Below are 21,729 nucleotides of genomic sequence, written 5' to 3'. Positions count from 1 at the left end.
GAGGAATTTCATCCATCCTCTCTCTCTCTCTATGTCTCTGTCTCTGTCTCTCTGGCTGCATGTGGTGTATTTTTGCACTTCTTTCTGACAATGTCCCTGGCTTCAATCAAGAGTTCTTCTAACTCCTGGTCAATAGTGCATTTTCCCCTTTACTTTAGCTCACCTAAAAAAAATTGGGGGGGGGGAAAGGGGGGGATCTGATATTCATGGTTTTCTCCCAAGTGACTGGTAGCTGAAAGATATGTGCAGACTGTGAATTAGATCAATTTGTTTTTTAAAAAAAGAACACTAGTTAATACAAAAAAAAATCCTCTCTATTGAACATCTTCTGTTGAACATCTCTTGAGAGAAAGAAGTTAAACTTTTGTGTTCAAGAAGTAGAGCATGCCTCCTCATTCACCCCAATATGTACCTCATGATGAGATATTCAACTCATCACAGACTGAAATGAGTTCCTGGGAATGATATTCAGCCAGCTTATAATGGGTGGGAAGGTGTGGTGTTATGGGGAGGCAGCCATCTGAAACGTCCAAGAACAGAACAATAACACTCTGTAGTAGCTGTATGAAAATTAGGGAAAACAAAAAGTAGTGAAGTTTTGCTCAAGTCAACCCTTTGTTAGACGTCACAAACAACTTTCCATGGCCATGTACTGCATCATAGATTTAAATAGTTTCCTAGTGTAGCAGCTCCTAGTAGTTCAAATCTGTCTGATTCCCTAGTAATAGGAAGGTCACAAAGTCAACTCTTTATGTCTTTTCAATTTAAAGTACATTCTGTTTTTCATGAGGACAATATATTCTTCAAACTTAAGGTACAGTCCATCTTGTGTAGATAGAGTGCCTGTAGATGGATCAAAGAGGGGCAACTGTGTTCTGCCTCTGTTTTTGGACTATAACTCTCAGCATCCCTCGCCACTCACTATGCTATCTAAGCCTAATGGAAATCTAGTAGCATCTGGATAGCCATAGCTGGTTACCCTTGGGTAACATCAAGCCTTACTTGTTCACTTCTCTCTCACAAAAACAAAAAACAACTAAAACCTCAGGGTCAAATTCATGTTATTTCAAAGACATAGCTAGCAGCTACATCTCTCTTCAATTTACTCCAAAGAGTGAACTTAAAGGGTGCCCAATAAGATTGGGACCATAGTGTGGGATACACAATGATCCCAATCCAGAAGGAGCATCCCACTTCTATAATTTGATCTGGCAAAAGATGATCCATTTAAAAAAATAGAGAGACCCACTGCTCTAATATCTAGGCTGAAGGAACAAAAGATGTACCTGGCAGTGGCATCTTTAAACTAATATGCAATTTGGCCTTCACGCAGATCTGTAACAGAGACTGCACAACACATATGTTTTGTTTTCATTGCCCCTTCTTCAGTTTTGTATAAACTAATCCCGAGCTAAAAAGTAAATGAGGGCAGGGATAAAGAGGATCCCTAAAGCTGGGATGATTTTAGAGAGGGAGGTCTGAATTTTTTCAGAGGTAGTGATAAGTTGGAAACCTACTACTGTATAAGCAAAGATGCAGCTATTTCCCTTAAAAACAGCTATTTGCTATAGCTAGAATAATAGTAGAGTTCCACTTGGAGCCAATATTTTTTTCCCAGCATGCCATAAGAACAAAGTTGGGTTTGGAACATTGAGCACCAGCAGCTGGCCCTTGCCAAAAAATCTCAGTTATCATCATTGCCACTATCATGATTGTTGAGAGAACAAAGAGACAGATTGAATTCTGCCCCTGCCCCTGTATCCATCTTGGAAGAGAAGGAGAGCTAGATGTGATGTGAGAAATACACACAGACCTTCTAGTCTCCATAATAGCTCAGCACACTAGGTGCTCTTGCACAGAGTCAGGCAAGAGTAGAGAATGAGTGATGTTACAGATGTTCCAGAACTGCAGCTGTGATGGAAGGTGATGTGAGTTGGAGTTTTTGTAGAAGACAAGCTGACTTGCTTTACTTTACCTGCCTAGGTTGGAGGAGTGGGGAGAGGTAGAAAGCAACTGCAGTCTTGGCATTGCTAGAAGGAAGAGGTTTCTTTTGCCTGCTTAGAAGGGAAGGTGAAGAGGAGAAAGAAACTAGAATTTTGAAGGTTTGGTGTGGTTGAAGGGAAAGGTTTCCTCTGCCTGCTTAGGTTGGGAAAGTGTGATGAGAAGAGAGTTAGCGGATAATGGTAGCAATGCCGAAAGGAATAACTCTGCTAAGCACGGTCCATTAAAAATGATGTGACATCTTAAATACTGGTTATCACTGAGGACTGAGTGGAAAGAGAAATCAGTAAGTGTTTTATACAAGGACTTTTGGAGGCTTTTATTTTTTTAGTACTGTTGGTTACTGATGTGTTGCTTCTCCTGCTGTGCCCTCTACAACTGATGCAGAAGACACAGCAAGAGATATGCTGCCTTTCTCTCTCCCCCTCTTTCTCCTGATATGCTTTCTCCACCAGGGAAGCCTGCTGGAGAAGGCAGAGCAGAAGAACACAGCTCTTTCCAGTTTTTCTCTATCTGCGGGCTCCTCTGAAGAGGAACTCTTAATGGCAATCCAGCTCTTCTCTCCCTGCCCCCTTGGGATCAGCAGTTGTGGCTGCTTCTAATCTCCCTGGAGAGCAACTACACATTTCTCTAGCCTGGAAAAGGTGGACTCTGATGTTGTATGCTTGAACCCTTTCAAATTAGTGATGGGTTGATCAAAATGGCTAACTTTTGTCGCTACTTCCTCTCCGCTGGAATGCATCCATTTGATCTCCAATAATTCCTTATGGAACTAGCTTTCCCCATTTACATTACGCTCAGTTTCCATCACAAGTCGAAGAACACAACCCCAGTCTAAACTGACCCCACTTTACAGGACGGTCCTGCAAATTAAGATACTTATTCTCTAATTCTGAAGGAATTCCTGCCTCCAGCATTAAGGATGTATGAGGAATTGGACAGACAGTCATAGATTGGACAAGTTTATCTGATCCACGTTTTCTCCATGTATGTGGAGAGGATCCAGTTTGTACTCTCCAATTCACATGCCAACAGATAGATGGGAACATGATTTTTCAAAAGGTCATGTTTGCAAAATCTGCATAGAAAATCCACACATTACATATATGTGTAAAACAATCTTTAGTCAATAGAGGTAACATATACAAATTGAAAACAAAGAAGAACCATATCTCCTGTTTAAACAAAACAGAAGAAACTGGGCATAGACTAAACAGGAACCTGGGAAAGAGAGGTCATCCATGTTTTTTGGATTTTATAAATGTGTGCATCCCTCTGTATCACTAACATTTCACTATCGTTTGACTCTTATAGTCATATGCAATTCCCACAACAGGAGAAAATGCAGCCCACAATAATGTCTCAAATGCCTACTTGAATAAATTAAAAACAAACACCCCTGATGCAAATACATTCACACTCTTTTTTCTAGACTTCAGCATAGTAATATGTTTTCCATCCAGTATTTAATGAGGAAATTCAAGAGTCATTTGCTCAATTTTGAGAAAAGTATATGTGATGCTTATTTTAAATATATAACTTAAGTCAGATCCTTATTTCGATGCATACTGTTTCTGTTGAAGTGCTCTCTAGTGGTAGAATATTAATGTATCCACATGATGAATGAATGCATTTAATATAGTTCATTACACAAGTACAGCATAGACTCCATAAGAAAAGTTCAACAGGATGTTTCATTTTGCAGTGAAAGGCACAAATTATCATTTGCCCCTTGAATCATTTAAATGATAATGTATATCTGAAATGTACATAACCCAGATAATTTCCTAGCAGAATTTCAGCACTGAGCAAATTGCACATAGTGTTTGCAGAATGAATTACACAGTTTATTGAAATGCTCAAAAGAATAGTTTCTTGCCAGTGGCACCAAATTCTATTCACACAAGCTCTGAAACATACTTTTGCTTGCTGCACAGTGTCATATTTCTCTCTTCTCTCAAAAGATCCACAAATTCTGAAAATTCAGAAAGGTAATTTGCAAGATAATATTATAGCCCCTAGAAGGTGAATAAGAAAAAACGTTGACTAATTTTTTATAAGATTCTGCTTAGCTTTCCACTAAAAAAAGTGTAACCAGCTAAAACACTTTTCATCTAACAAACGTGTTTGAATAAACGTATCTTTGCCTGTCAGCAGGACAATAGAAAGGGGGACTATAAATCAGCACTGCTGATTTATAGCATATCCTGATTGAAAATAGCACATGTTATATACAGTACGTTCCTTTAGGCAACTAAGGGGGGATACAGACCAGCACTTTGTGCCGGCCTGTAGGTGGAGTCACGGCATAGTGTCTGCACACTCAGTGCCATGACCCTGCCCCCATTTTGGTGCACGCATGTTTACACGGCACACACTGCAGTGCCCAAACAGCGCAGCATGGAAGGGGCATCAGCACACCTTTGATGCCCCTTCCAGGATACTGATAAGCAGCTGCTTTTCACAGCTTCTTTTTGTGTCCTCCAGAGGCCGTGGTGTGTGGTTGCTGCAACCCAAATCCAGCGCAAAAAGGGGTGGCTGCATGCTGCCCGTCTATATAGCCCCTAAGGCACCTTTCAACTTTAACCATTATAGGCCCGGTACATACAGCCAAGAAGCGGTGTCCAGGCAGCGATTCTAGGGTTCGGGACCGCACACCAACCACACAGTCCCTAACCCTAGAACATTGCGGCGGCCTCCATATGGGGGCTGCCATTGTGATGTAAGCTACGCGCAGTGTATAGATGTCACTGCGGATCGCTTACGTCACAAGTGCACCACTGGCACACTCATGACGTCCGCATGGCATCCCTCTGCAGGAAAACTGGTCGCCTCCAGCCCACCCTTTCGGGGCAGTATGTACCGGGCCATAGTTACAGTGACATCCTGTGGCATCCTGAGATTTGTAGTTCCACAAGGTATTTAGAATTCTCTGTCAGAATGTTCCAGTACCTCACTCAATTTGTAAACAGGTAGTTTACAAATTGCAGCAGATGAAATGCTCAGTGAAGTATCTAGCAATTGTGGTTGTTGCTACTGGTGTGTACCTTCAAGTCATTTCTGACTTAATGTTGACCCTAAGGTGAACTTATAATGGGGTTTTCTTGGCAAGTTTCTTCAGAGGGGATTGCCATTGCCATCCTCTGATGCTGAGAGAGTGTGATTTGCTTAGAATCACCCAATGTGTTTACATGGCCACTGCAGGATTCAAACCCTGGTCTCCAGAGTCATACAGTGCGCCCGCATTATATGCGGACTTGAGCGTATGCACTCAAGCTGCAGGGAGTGCGTGGGGCGCAACAGGCGGCGCATCCCATTCAAATGAATGGGGCTTGAGCATAGGCGGAATTCACCTTACACGGGGGAGTCCGGAACGGATCCCCTGCGTAAGGCGAGTTTCCACTGTAGTTCATAGACTCAAACCACTGCACCACACTGGCTCTTCGGGAGGTCATATTCCACTTTGTCAAATTCTAATTGTGCAAATTATTCTAATATGCATATTAGTGATGCAAATTCAGCACACCTCACAGGTTTGCAATACAGTCCTCCATTGCCTCTTGTCCTCCATTGCTCACACTACTCACTCTTCCTTCCCTTCTCTAGCGTCAACTCACACTCTCACTGTGTGCCCTTCTATGCTTGTTGCATTCTGTCAGTGTTTCTTGCACTCTATTACTCACACCTTTTACTCTTCCCCACCTGCCTATTGCCAACCTCACCTCACCATGTCCTTCCCTTGCTTCTTCCATTCTGCTATTCACGCTACTCACTGTGTTTTCCATCATGCCTGAAATTCAGAGGTGTGCTTGTTTTCTGATGAACAATTTGAAAGAGAGTACCTACATGTTTTGCTCAGTACCTCAGTTCCTATAAGAGGTAGAGATTTACATTTTTCTTAAAAAATGAAAGTTTGGAATCTGGGCTAGACAATGGACTAAGGCACTGGATTGCATGCCTAGAATCCAGGTAAACCCTGGCCAAACTGCGTCCATGGGAAACTCCCTGTTATACCCATATTATTCATGTAGTAAAAGAAGTGTACAGGTTGCCTAATAGTTCTCAAGTCCTTGGCAAGGATCTATTATTTTGTCACCAAATAATAGCACAAAATGACTGTCACCATGTAATGTCAGAAAAGCAGGCTTCCACAGTACTGCCTCCCACCCTTTGGAACATCCTCCCATGTTTGAAGAGGCAGAAAATGTGGAGAGAATTAAACACTTTCTGGGAACTCACCTGTTTACACAAACATTCCCTGGCCTAGGTTATAATTCTATCCATATTTGTTTTATCTTTATACTGCATACATATGCATTTTAGCTGTAGTTTTGTAGTCTTTTGTACTTAACAGCCTAGAGAGCAAGCATGGTGTAGTGGTTTGAGTGTTGAACTACAGCTCTGGAGACCAGAGTTTGAATCCTCTCTTGGCCATGGAAACATTGGTGACCTTGGGCCAGTCACACTCTCTCAGCTTCAAAGGAAGGCAAAGGCAAACCCCCTCTGACCAAATCTTGCCAAGAAAGCCCCATGATAGAGTCATCTTAGGGCTGTCATAAATTGGAAACAACTTGAAGGCACACGACAACAAACTGGAGCATGTGGTGGCTTCTCAACTCCAAGGGTTCCTGGGTGAGGTGGATCATCCTAGATGTATTTCACTCTGGTTTCAGGCCTGGGTATGGGACAGAAACAGCTTTGGTTGCCTTGGGGGATGACCTATGTAAGGAACTGGAGTTTGTCCCTTTTGGGATACATAGAAATTTTATAAGATTGAGTTTTATATACCTACTGTTGACAAACAAAAAATAATCATCCAAAGAAGATACATAAACATACACCAAAGTGACTACAAAGGAAGCCTGCCTCTTGTCTGCTAATGTGTAATAGACGTTGTCTCCCACTGGGGGATCATAGCTCACTGGCAAAGCATCTTTCGCATTCCGAACTTCCAGGCTTCAGTTTCCTGCATATCCAGCTAAAATGAGCAGAAAGTAAATTCTACTAGATAAACCAGTAGTTTGACTCACTATAAGATAGGGCTGGAATGAAAATTCAAAAATACCCCACTTCAAGATGCTAAAACAAAAAACAATGAGGAGAATCCTAAATGGGTAACAATCTTTGCAGTTTGGCACTTATTCTGCATGAAGAATGGGCACGGTCCTTTTGTGGAGAAAACAGCATTTTCTGTGCAAAACACTCCCAGTATTTTGGGCCAGAAACGTGCAGGAAACGTGTTTTCTGTGCAAAAAAAAAATTAAAAAAAAATTACATGATTTTTTTTGTACAGAATAAGAATAATTCTATAAAATAATAATTATTTTTAATAACTTCATTATATCATCAAGCACTGCAGTTTTGGATGACTTTCTCGGAGCAAGGAGAAAGATGGCAAAAGTATTCATTTTTCTTGCAAAAAATGAATTTCCTTTGTAAACAAAATTTATAAAGATTGACTTCCTTACATAAGGCATTCCGTCAAGCTGCAGCCAAGGGAGATGGAGAGAAAACTCATTCCGGCAGTTGTGCTGAAAAACTTGCTTTTGTCCCTATATTCCATCTATTCATTATAAGAACTACTACTTTACTATAAGCCTTGGTGCCACTCCTACCCATTCCTTTTGTTCCCCTTTTGTGTCATGTCAGAGAGTATGGACTCTCATTAGAGCAGAGTTGCCTGTTTTCCTGCTTCATGCCTGTTGGTGCCTTGCTTATAGGTATCATTTGAGGGGAAATTTTGAGATTGGTCACCAGGGTTTTTCCAGACAGCCTGCTCATGCCCACCTTCCATTTTACTCTGAGGGGTCCTCAGAGCAAGACTTTCAGCTGGTAGGTGCTTGGAGAACTGCTGTTCCTACTTGAGAAGCTACAGGATTTGTGTCTCTCTGGAACAATAACAACAAGGCCGCCTCAGCAGGAAGATGGGCATGATTCAGAGCTCCTTATGAGGGTCTCCTCTCAAATGAAGAGCAAAATAAAAATAGCTTAACAGGGGTGAAGCAGATGGCTGGGAAGGGGCAGCCTCTGGCCATGCTCGTGCCAGAATTTCAGCAACCACACGGCCTGCTCCCAAAGTGGGTTGCCACGATAGGTCCCAAGCCACACCGGCCAGAAGTCAGTTTAAACTGACTTCTTTTTGATCCGGTCCTTTAGACCAGCGTGCGACCTCAGTGTGGCTTCCAGGCGTTTCCGGGACATGCATCATCTAAAAGCCATACTCCCAAAGCAGCCCTTCTTTTGGCCTGTGTGTTTCAGGCCACAGAAATGCCCCTTCCACACAAATGCAGTGCAGCCAGCCTTTTGCATCCACAGACTCTGTATCCATTAATTCAGACAGCCACAGCTTGAAAATATCCCCCCCCCCAAAAAAAAAAAATCCAAAAAGCAAGCCTTATTTTTTCCATTCTATATAGGATTCAGTACAGCATGCCTGCGTTATACACTGGTGCGCTATACGTGGCTTTGAGCACATGCGCTCAGCCACGGGGAGTGCGTGGGGTGCAAGGGACAGCGCGTCCCACTCAGATGAATGGGGTGCGTGCCCACTGTGTCATATATGTCTGTTTTTCATCATTTTGCTCATGTGGATATAATTGCTCTTTTGTGTTTGGTTCACTAATATGTCCTTTGAAGTTTGCCCACAGTTGTTTAGGAGTTTGTTGTTCTTTCAAGAAAGCAAAATCCCATGTCCTTATACATATCTGTTTGCAGTGATTCCAGTATGCCAAAACTGGGTCTTTTTATTCTGCAGTGCAAGAGATTCTGCTTGTGTGGACATTTCCATCTGTATCACTGGGGAAATATACTGACAGATTTGTTGAAAAAAATGATGTATGTCAACAGCACTAGCAAGGTATTAAACCTTGCTTTGTATACAGCAGCAGTGGCTCTCAGTTATTTATTTTGGCTCAGCTACAAGTGAGTGAGAAAGAGGGAGAGAAATGTAATACAGTTTTACATGCCAACACATTTTTCTTCATTCTGCTGCTGTCTGTTTTCCATCTTTCCACAGAGAGAGGCTGTGGCTTACGATAAATCCTTTGTCAGAAGGAGCAAAGGAGCTAATAGTTAGAAAAGTTATAGCAACTTTTTAAACCTTCCTGATTCTAACAAACATGCGACAAAAGAAGCCCAGATCCTAATTTGGCTTCATACAATTCATATAGCCCCAGGTTAGTGCAGATACATGGCTCTTTTCATCTTTAATAGTCTTTACAAACACTGACTAATTAATCCTCTTGGCATTCAAACAGAATTGGATGCGCTGCTTCTCCCACATTTTATGAGATTTGCTATTCTACAGAGATCACTGACAGAGTCAGTGGCAGGATAGGACTAGGAATATTCTGACTCTCAGTCAAGTCAAAATGGTTGCTGCCTACACAGGACTCTCACAACATACCTTGGGGCTGTGTATGCTGACCTAACTCCAGGCCAAACCCATAGTGGAAAGAATATAATGAAAGAATATACCTTTCCTTTCAAAGCTTTTTAAATTTCAGATTATGTTCCAATCCTTTCATTCCCCCTCAGCCATTTCCAGAATCATATTCCTAACTGGCACTCATCACCGAGAGAAGCTATTTCCAGGCTATCACTGGCTTCATTTCTCAGTGCTGCATAAGGTTTTGTTTTTGATCTATACATCTTGAATAGCTTTAGGTTTGGGGATATCTGAATGACTTCTGTATAAACAGACTCTTTTGTGGATCATCTACTTTGCCAGTGCTCTTACCATCAGAGACTGAGGTGGCTTGCTATGGGGACAGGGTCTTTTTGGTTACAGCACCCTGCTTTTGATATACACTTACCAGAGATATTAAGTGTTGTTTTTTCTAATGCCAGGGGAAACCAGTGATGTCAGAATGACACTGTCATATGAGAAGAAGAACCTGGATTGATTGAGAATAATGGGGAGAAGAATTCTAGTCCTACCACCCAATGGACAGGTTTCTGTAGTGTCCAAGAATGGGTTTACATGGTTAAAACTAATGTGCCATCTGTTCCCATTCCTGGTAACAGTGTCCAATTATATGCTTTATTTATATTCTGTTTGGATTTGGGATTGCCAGGGCAGGATATTCCAGCTCCTGAGATTTTGAGAGAAGCCCTGGTGCTGACAAAAAGTAAATCTTTCCCAACCTCCACTTGACATCCACACAAAATGTTCCTGCAGTTTAGCATATGGAATGTGGTATAGCATGTGGAATAAAAAAGTAAAGGTATTCCCCATTGACAAGATTGTCAAGTCATGTCTAACCGTGGGGGGGGGGGTGTACTCATCGCAGTTACTAAGCCAAAGAGCCAAGGTTGTCAGAGACTGTTCTGTGATCATGTGGCCAACATGATTGCACAGAACACTGTTTACCTTCCCACCAAAGTGGTACCTATAAATCTATTTGCATTTGCATGCTTTCGAACTGCTAGGTTGGCAGAAGCTAGAACTAGTGATGGGAGCTCACCCCATCATGCAGCACCCAGGCCTCACACTGCCAACCTGCCAATCTTGCAACCAACAGAGTTGGTGTCTTAGCCACTTAAGCCACCGCATCCCCTATAGGATATGGAATGGGAGGGTGGAATTTGTCCATGACTTGTATAGTCTAATATATATTACAAGTGTGGAGTGGTTGCTTCTCCTCCACATCTGGATCTGGATCCTATGTTTCACTGCTAATATTTGATTTACAAAAGTTCATAAGATGGATAGAAGTTATAGCAAATTTACATCTATGCTCCAGTGGTTTATAGGATTCTATCCTTTAATCATTACTTGTATGATATAAGATCCATGACAGAAGCAGCAATCGTAGCATATATTCATAATCATTCTGGGGGAAAATATTATGAGTAAAGAGGCATAGGATAGTTATATCATTTTCAAAACTGCATTATTATTAAATTGGCATAATTATAAAAATTGGAAACAGCTTGGCTCCTACAAAAAAAAAAACAGCCTTCCATGGAATGTATCCAGCTCTCTGCAAAGCATGGAGCACTGTTAAGGTCTGCTTTTCAAACCCATCTTTGTCCTCCTGCATTTGGCTTCAAAAATTACACATCTGTGTGAAAAATACATGTACCCTCATCCCTTCCTGTTCGCGGACTTGAGATCTGTGGTTTTAGTCCTTCGCAGACAGCAAGCAGGGAGGGACAAAATGGGATGTGTGTTCAGGGTGCGCACACAGCGGTGTGTGCAGGAGTGCACTCCCATTATAAGCAATGGGGCTTGCATATCTGTGATATTTCCAATTCATGGGGGGGGGGGGTGGAACGGATCCCCTGCAAATCATGAGGGACGAGTGTATATTATCATATACAAAATGCAACATAGGAACTGACTTAGCAGCAAGTTACACTGGTGTGCTTGTTAGAAAAAGAGCTTTACAAACGTACAAGATTAAATTATACAGATCTCCATCCAAAAACAGAAATCACAATTTTTTTCAAAGGTATAGCTATGTTACTCTGGAAAATCAGTATGCAAAGGGATCTTGTAGCACCTTTGAGATGAAAGAGAATTTGGTAGCATGAGCTTTCGTAGACTTCAGCCTACTTCTCAGATGCATGCAGTCTACGAAAGACTACAAAAGCTCATGCTGCCAACTTCTTTCTTTTGCTTAGTCTCAAAGGTGCTACAAGATCCCTTTGCACACAGCTTTTTTTATAACAATAGTCAGCTCTTTAGCCTTCCAAGGTCTGAAACACACTGCAGAAATAATCCAGTTTGAGACTGCTTTAACTGCACTAGCTGAATGCTAGAGAATCTTGAGAATTGTAGTTTGTAGTGGCTCCAGAGCATTCTGACAGAGAAGGCTAAGGGGCCATTCAGACTACCTTTTGTACTGAATTGTAACCCAGATTAAAAATTGGAAGTTCCCATTGGCACCAGTTTAAACACATCAGAATTAGGGTTTTACACACCCGAACCAGGGCAAATCCCCCTTAGAGCGTTTTTTCCGAAGCTGGATTATTTCCTGTGTCTTTTAGGAAAACCCGTTTCTTCCCTGCTGCCAGCAAATGTGAACTTGGCCCCGGTCATGATAGAGTCAAGTTCAGGGGAGGGATTTAGGGCAGAGAGAGGGCAGAGGGCGGAACATGCCTCCCTCTCGCAGGCAGCTCTCTCTCTCTCTCTCTCTCTCTCTCTCTCTCTCTCTCTTGTAATTTTATTTTTGACAGATTATGCAAATGCTTGTTCTACAGGTTGAAACATATTGATAGAATGTGTCTGCTTGTGCTACATTTCCCTTTCATTTGCTTGCTGCCAGCACGGCACCTCACTTTGCAAGTGGCATTTTTTTAAAATTATTTTGTGTGTGTGTGCGTGTGCCAGAATATGTGAATGCTTGTGTTTCCTTTTAAATTTGGCAAATTGATACAATGTGTGAATGCTTTTACTACATATGTGTATGTAATGGCATTCTGGGGTGGCAATCAGAGAGAAAGCAAAGAAAGGATGCAGAGATGACATTCTGAGGTGAGGTATTATTATTATTATTATTATTATCATTATCATTATTATTATTGTGACAGATTATGCGAATGCTTCTTCTACAGGTTGATACATATTGATAGAATGTGTCTGCTTGTGGTTCATTTCCCTTTCATTTGCAAGTGGCATTTTAATTTTTTTGTGTGTAATATGTGAATGCTACAATGCGAATGTTACAAATGTTTCCCTTTCAATTTGGCAAATTGATACAGCGTGTGAATGCTTGTACTACATGTGTGTATGTAAGGAGTGGTGGCATTCTGGGATGGCAATTGGAGGGAAAGCAGATGCAGAGGTGGCATTCAGGTGGCCTCCCCTGCAAGCGACATTTGTTATTATTATTATTGTGACAGATTATGCAAATGCTTTGGGCTGGAAGCGAAGGGGAAGGTAGAGGCTAGCATTCAGAGGGAAGGCTGTGGAAACCCATGACTTTGGGGGAGTCACACTCTCTCAGCCTCAGGGCAAAGGCAATGGCAAATCTCCTCAGAACCAATCTTGCCAAGAAAACTCCAGGATGGGGTCATTTTAGGGTAATACACACAACACACACACACACACCTAGAGGTTTTTAAATTTGACAAGTTGACAGAATATGTGCACACTGCCACCAGTTTTTTTTTAAAAGGAGGGGGGAAAGCACCCATTCGGTTGGCCAATGGCTGTAGGATATGTCACCTTTGACGAAAGCGGAAATGAATTTGATTGACAACAAAGGAGGTTCCATTTTAAAGCGGTACTGCAAATGTGAACTTCAGAGGGGCAAATTGCCCCGATCAAGGTAAAGGGTAGTGGGCACTTGTAACTGGGCTGATTCGGTACGGGGCAACTGGATCTACCCAGTTCTATCCAGTGCAAATGGACTAGTGAGAATGGGGCCTAAATGTTTCATAAAACTACAGTTCCCAGAATTCCCTAGCATTGAGCCAGGGCAGTTAAAGCAGTCTCAAACTGAATTATTCCTGCAGTGTATTTTGCCACCAACTTTCCATCTTAATGTATGGAAGGATTTATTCTTAAATGTCTTGGTTCTATTGATTTGATATTATGACAGCTGCTCTTTTATTGCTTTTAAAGTATCATTCATAAGTTTGTAACTATAAATGTCCTTTTTAAAAACATATTTAAATTTAAAAAAATATTAATGCTTTTATCCTGTGTTCCCTCCAATGAGTTCCAAATGGTCCACACAACTCTGATCTTCTTCATTTTATCTCTGCAACACTCCCATGAGCCGCATCAAACTGAGAGAGAATAACTGGTTTAAAGTTATTCAGTGAGTTTTATAGATCAGAGAAGACATGGATCTAGATCTTCTAAGTCTCAATACAACACTCTAAATATAACTAAAAACTTTTTTTCTCTATTTTAATGTGAAAATGCTATTCATTTTGAAAAGAAACACAAGGTTTAGGTGAGGGGCAACCAAGGATTGCCGCCAGCAGTGTTCTGATAGCTGGTGCACAGTGATTCAGGCATCCTCTGGGATCTCTTAGGGCAGTGATGGCGAACTTTTTCAGGTTCGTGCTCAGGATGGGGCTGTGTGTGTGTGGCTTCCACCCTCTGTGGGTAGAGCTTCCACTCTGAGCAGGGCTCCGTTTGGGGACACTTGGAGGGTAGGCAGGGTAAATGGGGAGGGAGGGAGCTGGGCACGCCCCCTCCCTTCTTCTCCATGGACCTTTGCCTGCCTCCAGCTGTCTCCCGAGACAGTTGGAGGCCGGCAAAGGGCTCTGGGGAGGAGCAAGTGGCATGCGCCGGTCACTCCTCCTCTCCCTGCCCTTTTCCAAGCCTCTAGCTCTCTTGAAGAGGCAGCTGAAGGCCGGGAGAAGGCTGTGAGGAGGAGCCAGAGGGGCGCTCCTCTGGTTCCTTTTCCGGAGCACACTTTTCTGTCTTCCAGCTGCTTTGCAGAGACAGCTGGAGGCCAAGAAAAGGCAGGGAGGAGGAGGAATGGGCATGCGCGTGCCTCCTCTGCCTTCTCCCTCACCCCGTGCCTGAAAAAATGGCATCAAATGCCACTTCCGGCACGCATGGCATAGGTTCGACATCACTGTCTTAGAGATTCTTTGGAGGTACTCAAAGATGATGTGATCCTCATGCCTTAGCTATCATTGGAAGACTCTGTAAAAAGTGAATCGGGGAGTGTGGAGATGAGAACCTCATCAAAATGCAGTTTTCAAAGACATTCCTTCAACAAGGAGAAAATAGATCAAATCGTTTCTTCTTCTTGAGAGGAATGAATCTTCTAAATAAGCATATCAGTGTAGCATCTAGCAGCACCTAAAGCTGGAACACAGTGGTTACCAAGATACGTAATTTTCCAATGGGATCCGTCATGGGCTGTTTTGACCTAACATGGATTTTCTCCATCCCTGTGGGTCGTTGCAGCTTTCCCCCATTTCCAAAATGGCTTTGCCACCCCAGCAAAGTTAGTGCAGTAGGAGGGATATGTCCTTAGTAGTGGGGAAAGGATTAGGATTGTTGACTAGACTTGTAGAAAGAGGTGGCTGGAAGAGTGTGAATTTGGGACTTCAAAGGGTGTTGGCTCTGAAATAAGCAAAGATGCTTGCCAGTTATTGGAAAAGTAGCTTGGCCTCTTTCCAAACCACTCAGATGTAAGACGGGGTGTCTCACTCATTGTTGGTTTTATACACCTAGTATTTGATTGCCGATGTTTGTCACCATTGCGGCTCACCTCCTTTGTTTTTATTGGTGGTCTATTTATTGAGTTTTTGTTTTCTAAAGAGGATCTTGGAGTCTTGTTTTAATTGCTTGTGATGTCTCAGCTAAAGATTCATTGAGCAGTTTTAAATGTTTTAAAATAAGTGTGTAGCAGCAGCAGTAAGAAGAGCAAATGTTTAACAGTATGTAGTCTGGGAAGTAGTTTACTTTCATCTTGAAACATCTTGTGTGTGTGTGTGTGTGTGTGTACGTACGTGCGCGCACACACACACAGTGCGCCCTTTTTATGCGGTGATCCGTTCCACACCCCCTCCCCGCATTAAAAAAAAACACGTAATAATGGGGCTCGTGCCTGGTGTGGTGGCACCAAGGGTGCACACCACATTACTCTTAATGGGATGCAATGTCCCTTGCGCCCTGCACGCTCCCGCGGGCTCCCTAGCAGCTTTCGGCATATGCTGAAAGCTGTGTATGGTGCGTCCACATATGACGCGGGCGCACTGTATATGTATATATTCTTTTATTTGACTTCAGTTTATTGGAGATACACATGACAAGAAGGGACTTAAACTCGGTCATTTTGAGTTATTCTACATAGGTCCAAAACACACTACAGAAATAATCCAGTTTGAGACCGCTTTAACTACCTTGACACATCGCTGGGGAATTCTAGGAACTGTAATTTTGTGAGACATTTAGCTTTGTCTGACAGAAACAAACTGGATTATTTCAGCAGTGTGTTTTGGACCATAGTTTTGTTAAAGTCCATATGGTAAGTAGGTTCATAGGAGTCTGCAAGCCAATATTTCACCCCCAGGGCTACTATGTAGGGGCTGTGAATGACATGCTATATCTTGGAGAAGAGAAACCTGTTTGTAGGCACTTGGGAATAAGGATGTAGTTCTTCATTAATTTTCTTTTCAAAGGAAGGAGTGAATAATTTTAACATTTTCCCTCCACTGTCAGAGTCTTCAAAAAACAAACTGCCTATTCACAATTCAGGATTTATTCTGTATAAAATCCTTATCTGGCTGCTTTGCACAGAAAACAGCATTTTCTCTTTAGGAAACAGCTTTTCCTGTGCAGAAGGGAAATGCTGTTTCTTGTACTAAAAATGCTGTTTTCTACACAAACCAGCCATGTGCAAACGTTGCTCAAGATAAATCCCAAACTGCAGAACTTACATGGTCCAGCAGACTTCTCACCAGTATACTTTCAAACACTTTCCATCCTTGCTTGTGAGGTATAGCTAGAGATACAAGTCCTAACAGTATAAAGAATAAGATCTCAGGACAAAACCTGTGAGCAACCAGTTTATTATCATATATCTGCTGTTGACATGAACTGGACAAAAGAGGCTGTTTAGAAAGTGGCTACATGGACACTGTGATAAATTACTCTGAGAGACTGGCATCTCCAGTCACCTATAATCATCTGGAGATGCCAATCCCATGCTTGCTGCAAGATTCAGGGAGCTGTAGTCCCCAAAAGTAATATTTCCAAGCTCTGATTAGAATTTTATTCTACAGTCACTGCCATTATTTATACCATCACCTTGTAGCTAATATTCCATACAGATGAACTACACAGTTCAAATAGAATTTACGGTTCCTGTTTGCTGATGAACTGCAATTTCAGTTTTTTCAAGGATATACGAGGAATTGTACCTTTTCAGCAACTAATGTTCAGCTACACTTGACATTTCCAAAAAAAGATCAAGTATTTAGGAGCAAGGTATGGCCTGTTCACAGGGCAGGTTCAGAATCCTTTGTTAAATTATACCACAGATCACAATATTTTTTTAAAAAAGCAGGCAATGATTTCTTTTTTAAATTGGATGGATTGATTGGAATAATTTTAAATGAACTGGAGGAAAGAAAATATTGATTTGTAGATGGAGCACAAACTCGATTTCTGCACCAAATATTATCTCAGTATTTTAATCAATATAGTACTGTATTCTGGAGTGCTAAAAAAAAACCACTCCAATAAATGGGTCCTAGAGCAAATCAGGCCTGAACTCTCCCTAGAAGCAAAAAATGATTAAACTTAGGCTGTCATACTTTGGCCATATTTTGAGAAGATTTAGAGAGTGTACAGGCCGGCCATATAGGCCGGCATGAGGGCAGAGTGGGAGCGTGATGTCTGCATGACGCATGCCCTGACTCCACCCTCATGCTAGTGTGATGCCACATGCTGCACCACACGCAGTGCCAAAGGAGTGCCCAAAAGCTGCAGTGCCAGACTATGGTGCCCTTTGTGCGGTGCAGAAAGGAGCCGCTTTTTGTGGCTTCCTTTTACACTGCAGCAAGTCCAGATTGGGCCCATGTCATGCAGTTGCCATGGCCCCAATCTGGCGTTGCAAGCCGCCCCTTAGGGGCAGTCCGTACAGCCCCATAATACTCTAGAAAAGACAAAAGTGCTGGCTAAGGCAGAAGGCTGTAGGAAAAGAGGAGACTGCATTCTGATAGATAAGCTCAATTAAGGAAGCCACGGTCATGAATCTGCAAGACCTGAGCAAGACAGTTGATGATGTTGATGATACATTGACAATATGGGCTCACCATAAGGTTAAATAAAAAGTCACTCTCAATAAGCAGAAAATCCACAATTCAGGATTTTCTGAGAACCAGCCTGGCAGACCAGGATTACCTTACACACCAGTTTGAAGGTTTATGGCCAGTGCTACAAATTGCATCTTTCTGTATTCTATTGCACTCTGATCCCTCCCACATAGCAATGTAACTCCTAACATACATGTGGTTTGATATTCATCAGTGCATCTAAAAAAGTGGATTGAAATCCAGGAAAGCCCATGTTAAAATAAATCCATTACTCTTAAAAAGCGCTACTAGATTCTTCATTTCCGCCAGCAGTACCACCACTTTTTTCTTTCTTCTAGTTCACTCATATGGCCTACTAATGCTGGTCTTCCATGTTAGCTTCTTAAAGAGACAAAATGGAACAGTCACCACAGCTACTTGCAGCTAAAGCCAAATCTTCTACTTTCTTTTCAGAAGCATGAAAATACAGAAAAAGTACTTGATCTACAATCCATGATCCAAATGGAACTTCTCTCCAATTAAGGGTGCCTATGAGCCAAGCCCCAGGGTCAATGCACACTGGTGGTTAATCATCCCTTTCTGCTAGTGATTATCTCATGCTTTAACATGGTGACAGTCTTCTGGGACACAGTAAGGCATAGATCAGAGAGAGGCAGAGCAAAGTGAAGAACACTAAAAACCCAACAACCTTGAGACATAAAGAACTCTAATCCCACATTCACTTCCTGCTTCCTTTAGAGGTTCCAGGAGGCTGGGCCCCAGATGTTCCAGTGGGTTTGGGAAAGCTTTCATTCCAGGAAAGGATGAGGAACACTCAATACTAAAAGAAAAAAATTAGTAGACTGGTAGGGATAACGATTTTGTATCACTTTTAAGAATAAGAACTCTTTCACTTGCTTCTGCTGAACATCTAGCTGAGTTCTTGGTTTGCTGCTTGGGGAAGACGTCTTTGAAGAAATTGCTATATCAGGAACCACAGTGTACCAATTTTATTATAATATTTGGTTATAATGATACATGGATTTGTGCAACACAGTGACGTCCATGGCATTTTACAGGCAAGTATTATTAAAGTATAAAATATATTCAGCATACAAATTAATAGAGTGATAAAATGCAACCTTGCCTGACCCCCTTGCCAATTCGAAACCATTCCATTTCTCTGTATTTTGTCCTCACGGTAACCTCTTGTCCTGAGTACAGGTTATACATCAGGATAATTAAATGTGGTACATTCATTTCTTTAAAAACAATATATAATTTTTAATTATCTATATGGCTTAGCTATAATCTGGAAAACACAGGCTGATTTTCTTATGAAATTCTTTGTGCAATCCATTATCCAGTGAATGTTTGTAATATAATCCCTACTGACTCATCCTTTCCTAAACCCAATTTGACATCTGGCATTTCTCACTCCTTATATTGTAAAGGTCTGTGTTGTAGAATGTTGAGCATCACTTTGTTTGCATGGGAGATTAATGCAGTGGTTTGTCAGTTACTGTAATCCCTGGTATCCCCTTTCTTGTGGATAGGAATGTGCATTGAGTGTTTCCAGTGTCTGGGCGATTGTTTAATTTTCCATATTTGTTGACAGATTTTAGTTAGCATTTGAGTGGATTTTGTCTCTGTACCTTGAAGCAGCTCTACTGATATATCTGTTCTTGATTATTTATTTTTCCCAACTGCTTTGAGTGCAGCTTCCACTTCACTTGTAGGGTCATCTTCAAATGATTCTTCTTGGGGCGAATTTGTCATCCTTTCATCTCTTGTATATACTTTTTCTGTGTATTGTTTCCATTGTCATTTTATTTCTTCTTGATCATGCAGCATGTTCCTCTGCTATATGTTCATAGAGCATCGCCGCTCTTGGTTTAAATTTCCCTTTCAATTCTCAAGTCTTGTAGAAGAGGTCTCCTGTTCTTACTTGTTTGTTGTGATCTTCTATTCTCTACATTGATTGTTGCCATAGTTCTCATTGTCCTTGTACAAGTCATCAAAAAGTTGTGTTCAGCGATCTGACCTTAATTCTTCCCCATTTACTATTGGTTCTCATATGTCCTTAATTGCTTGAAGAGTATCATACAGTGGGATTTTAAAACAAGATTTTAAAACAATTCCGATTAAAAGCTCTATAAAAGTTAAATGAAAGTATAAAATATAGAATTGAACAATCATATATTAAAACGGTTAAAATATTGACATACATTATAAAAATAAAAGAACTATATAAAAGTCCTTAAAAAAAACTTTCAAAACCAGCACCGCGCAGAATTAAGAGCCCAGCCTCAATGGTTTGTAAAGGTCCATCCTATCTTTTCTCTCTTCTCAATTATGTAGAGTGGACTCAACCAGCAAATAATGCCAAAGGTAAAGGGAAGCAGTGGGGATCCCAAAGGTAGCGATGCAGTGGCTTAGTGGTTAAGACACCAATTCTGACAACTGGAAGGTTGGCAGTTCAAGGCCTGAGTGCTGCATGATGGGGTGAGCATTTGTCACTGGTTTAAAAGCATTCAAATGCAAGTAGATAAATTGGTACCAATTTAGTGGGAAGGTAACAGTGTTCAGTGTAATCACACTGGCCACATGACCACCAGAGCAGTCCTCAGACAACATTGTCTCTTCAGCTTAATAACGGAGATGAGCATTGCCCCTACAGTTGGTTATGATTAGACATTCAAGTCAAGGGACTACCTTTACCTTTACTTTAATGGGAAGCCAATCATATGTACTCTGAAATAAGTCCCACAACATTCAGTGGTGCTTACTCTGAAACGTGCACAATACTGCAATTGCATAGTATCAGTATATCAGAGGGAGCTTCCATAAACAGCAGTCCTCCTAAATTCAGTCTTCACTACGGCCCAAGTATTGTCTGTAATTAGAAGAGGCTCTATTGTATATGCGCCAGTCAGCTAAGTGAAGTACATTAGCTCTGCAATGCCTGTCCTCAGGGGTGATGCTTCACTAACCATCAGGTCGTCTCCCACTGGTTGAGCTAACTAGATTTTCACGGATGCCTTAGAACCTTCCATTCTCATCCCCCCTCCCTGTTCTCCTACACAGAAAAAGCGGTAATAATTATAGGCATATAAAAGGATGGTGTATTCTGCAGCCAGGCTGCTTTAGTGTGTGGTGATAAGAGAGACTAGAAGCTGCAAAGGGGGACTAGGGAAGAGAGAGATGGAGGCTGCCTGGATGTGTGTTTTAGTGGATGATTAAATCTGGAGAGGCTGATCCCCTTTCATGCTGTGGATGTTGTGAGCTGCAGGCACGCCTCTCCTTCTCTCTCTCTCCCCCTCTCCCCCTGCCAGCCTTACACTAGGATGATAATCAGTGACTATGAAAACTCATTAGCTTCTACAGCAATGAGTCCTCCACTGCTCAAGCTTGGTGCTGTCCTGAGTACCATGGCAATGATCTCTAACTGGATGTCCCAAACGCTCCCATCACTGGTAGGACTAAATACCACCAGGCTTTCCACTTCTAATACTCTAGTAAGTAACTTTTCTCTCTTCAAAGCCTTGATTTCGGTAAGGGAGGGAGGGATGCTCAACATATATATATATATATATACGGAGACCATGGATTCTGTAGTTTTAAGTTGATCTCCTTCTAGATTTGTGAAAGTTCTAACCACCAACCTTCCTCTAGCTCTTAATTAATGCATTTCACAAACTAGACTATAACAGCAGAATCTTTGGAACAAATCCATGCAGAGTGGTTGCAGATCTTTTAAAAGTGTGCTTTAGAATACTTATTTTACAGTGCTAGCATTGCATGCAAATATTACAATGTTAAAGGTTTTCTTATGTTGTTCGTAATGCTCCTACCCCTATTCCCCTTTCATTTATTGGATGATGATTCCAAACAATGTTGCTGTACTTACAGAAAGCAAAATAGATGACATGGGACCGTTTCCGTTCAGTTGTTTCTTCCTTCTTAAAAAAAACCACTGATCATAAACAGCAGTGCACAAGAATTTTCTCT

General features: G+C 41.6%; 1 protein-coding gene across 2 annotated transcripts in view; it reads left to right on the top strand.

The window, feature by feature from the left end:
- The window catches only part of OLFM3 (olfactomedin 3), a 209,971-nt gene that overhangs the window by 123,945 nt on the left and 64,297 nt on the right, over positions 1-21,729 (top strand). The window contains exon 1 of one of the 2 annotated variants that reach the window (XM_089518723.1): positions 21,051-21,236. The exons of the other annotated variant lie outside the window; for it this stretch is intronic. Within the exon in view, the coding sequence (XP_089374849.1) occupies positions 21,066-21,236 (171 nt within the window). The 5' untranslated portion in view covers positions 21,051-21,065. Of the gene's footprint in view, positions 1-21,050; positions 21,237-21,729 lie in introns of those variants that run through there. 2 annotated transcript variants of the gene reach the window in all.

This window comes from Sceloporus occidentalis, unplaced genomic scaffold, assembly GCF_023333645.1.
Source record: "Sceloporus occidentalis isolate IW3139 unplaced genomic scaffold, rSceOcc1.0.p SCAF_3, whole genome shotgun sequence".
Classification (NCBI taxonomy): Eukaryota; Metazoa; Chordata; class Lepidosauria; order Squamata; family Phrynosomatidae; genus Sceloporus; species Sceloporus occidentalis.
The sequence above is the reverse complement of the archived record's forward strand: the minus strand, read 5'-3'. Positions and strand labels throughout refer to the sequence as shown.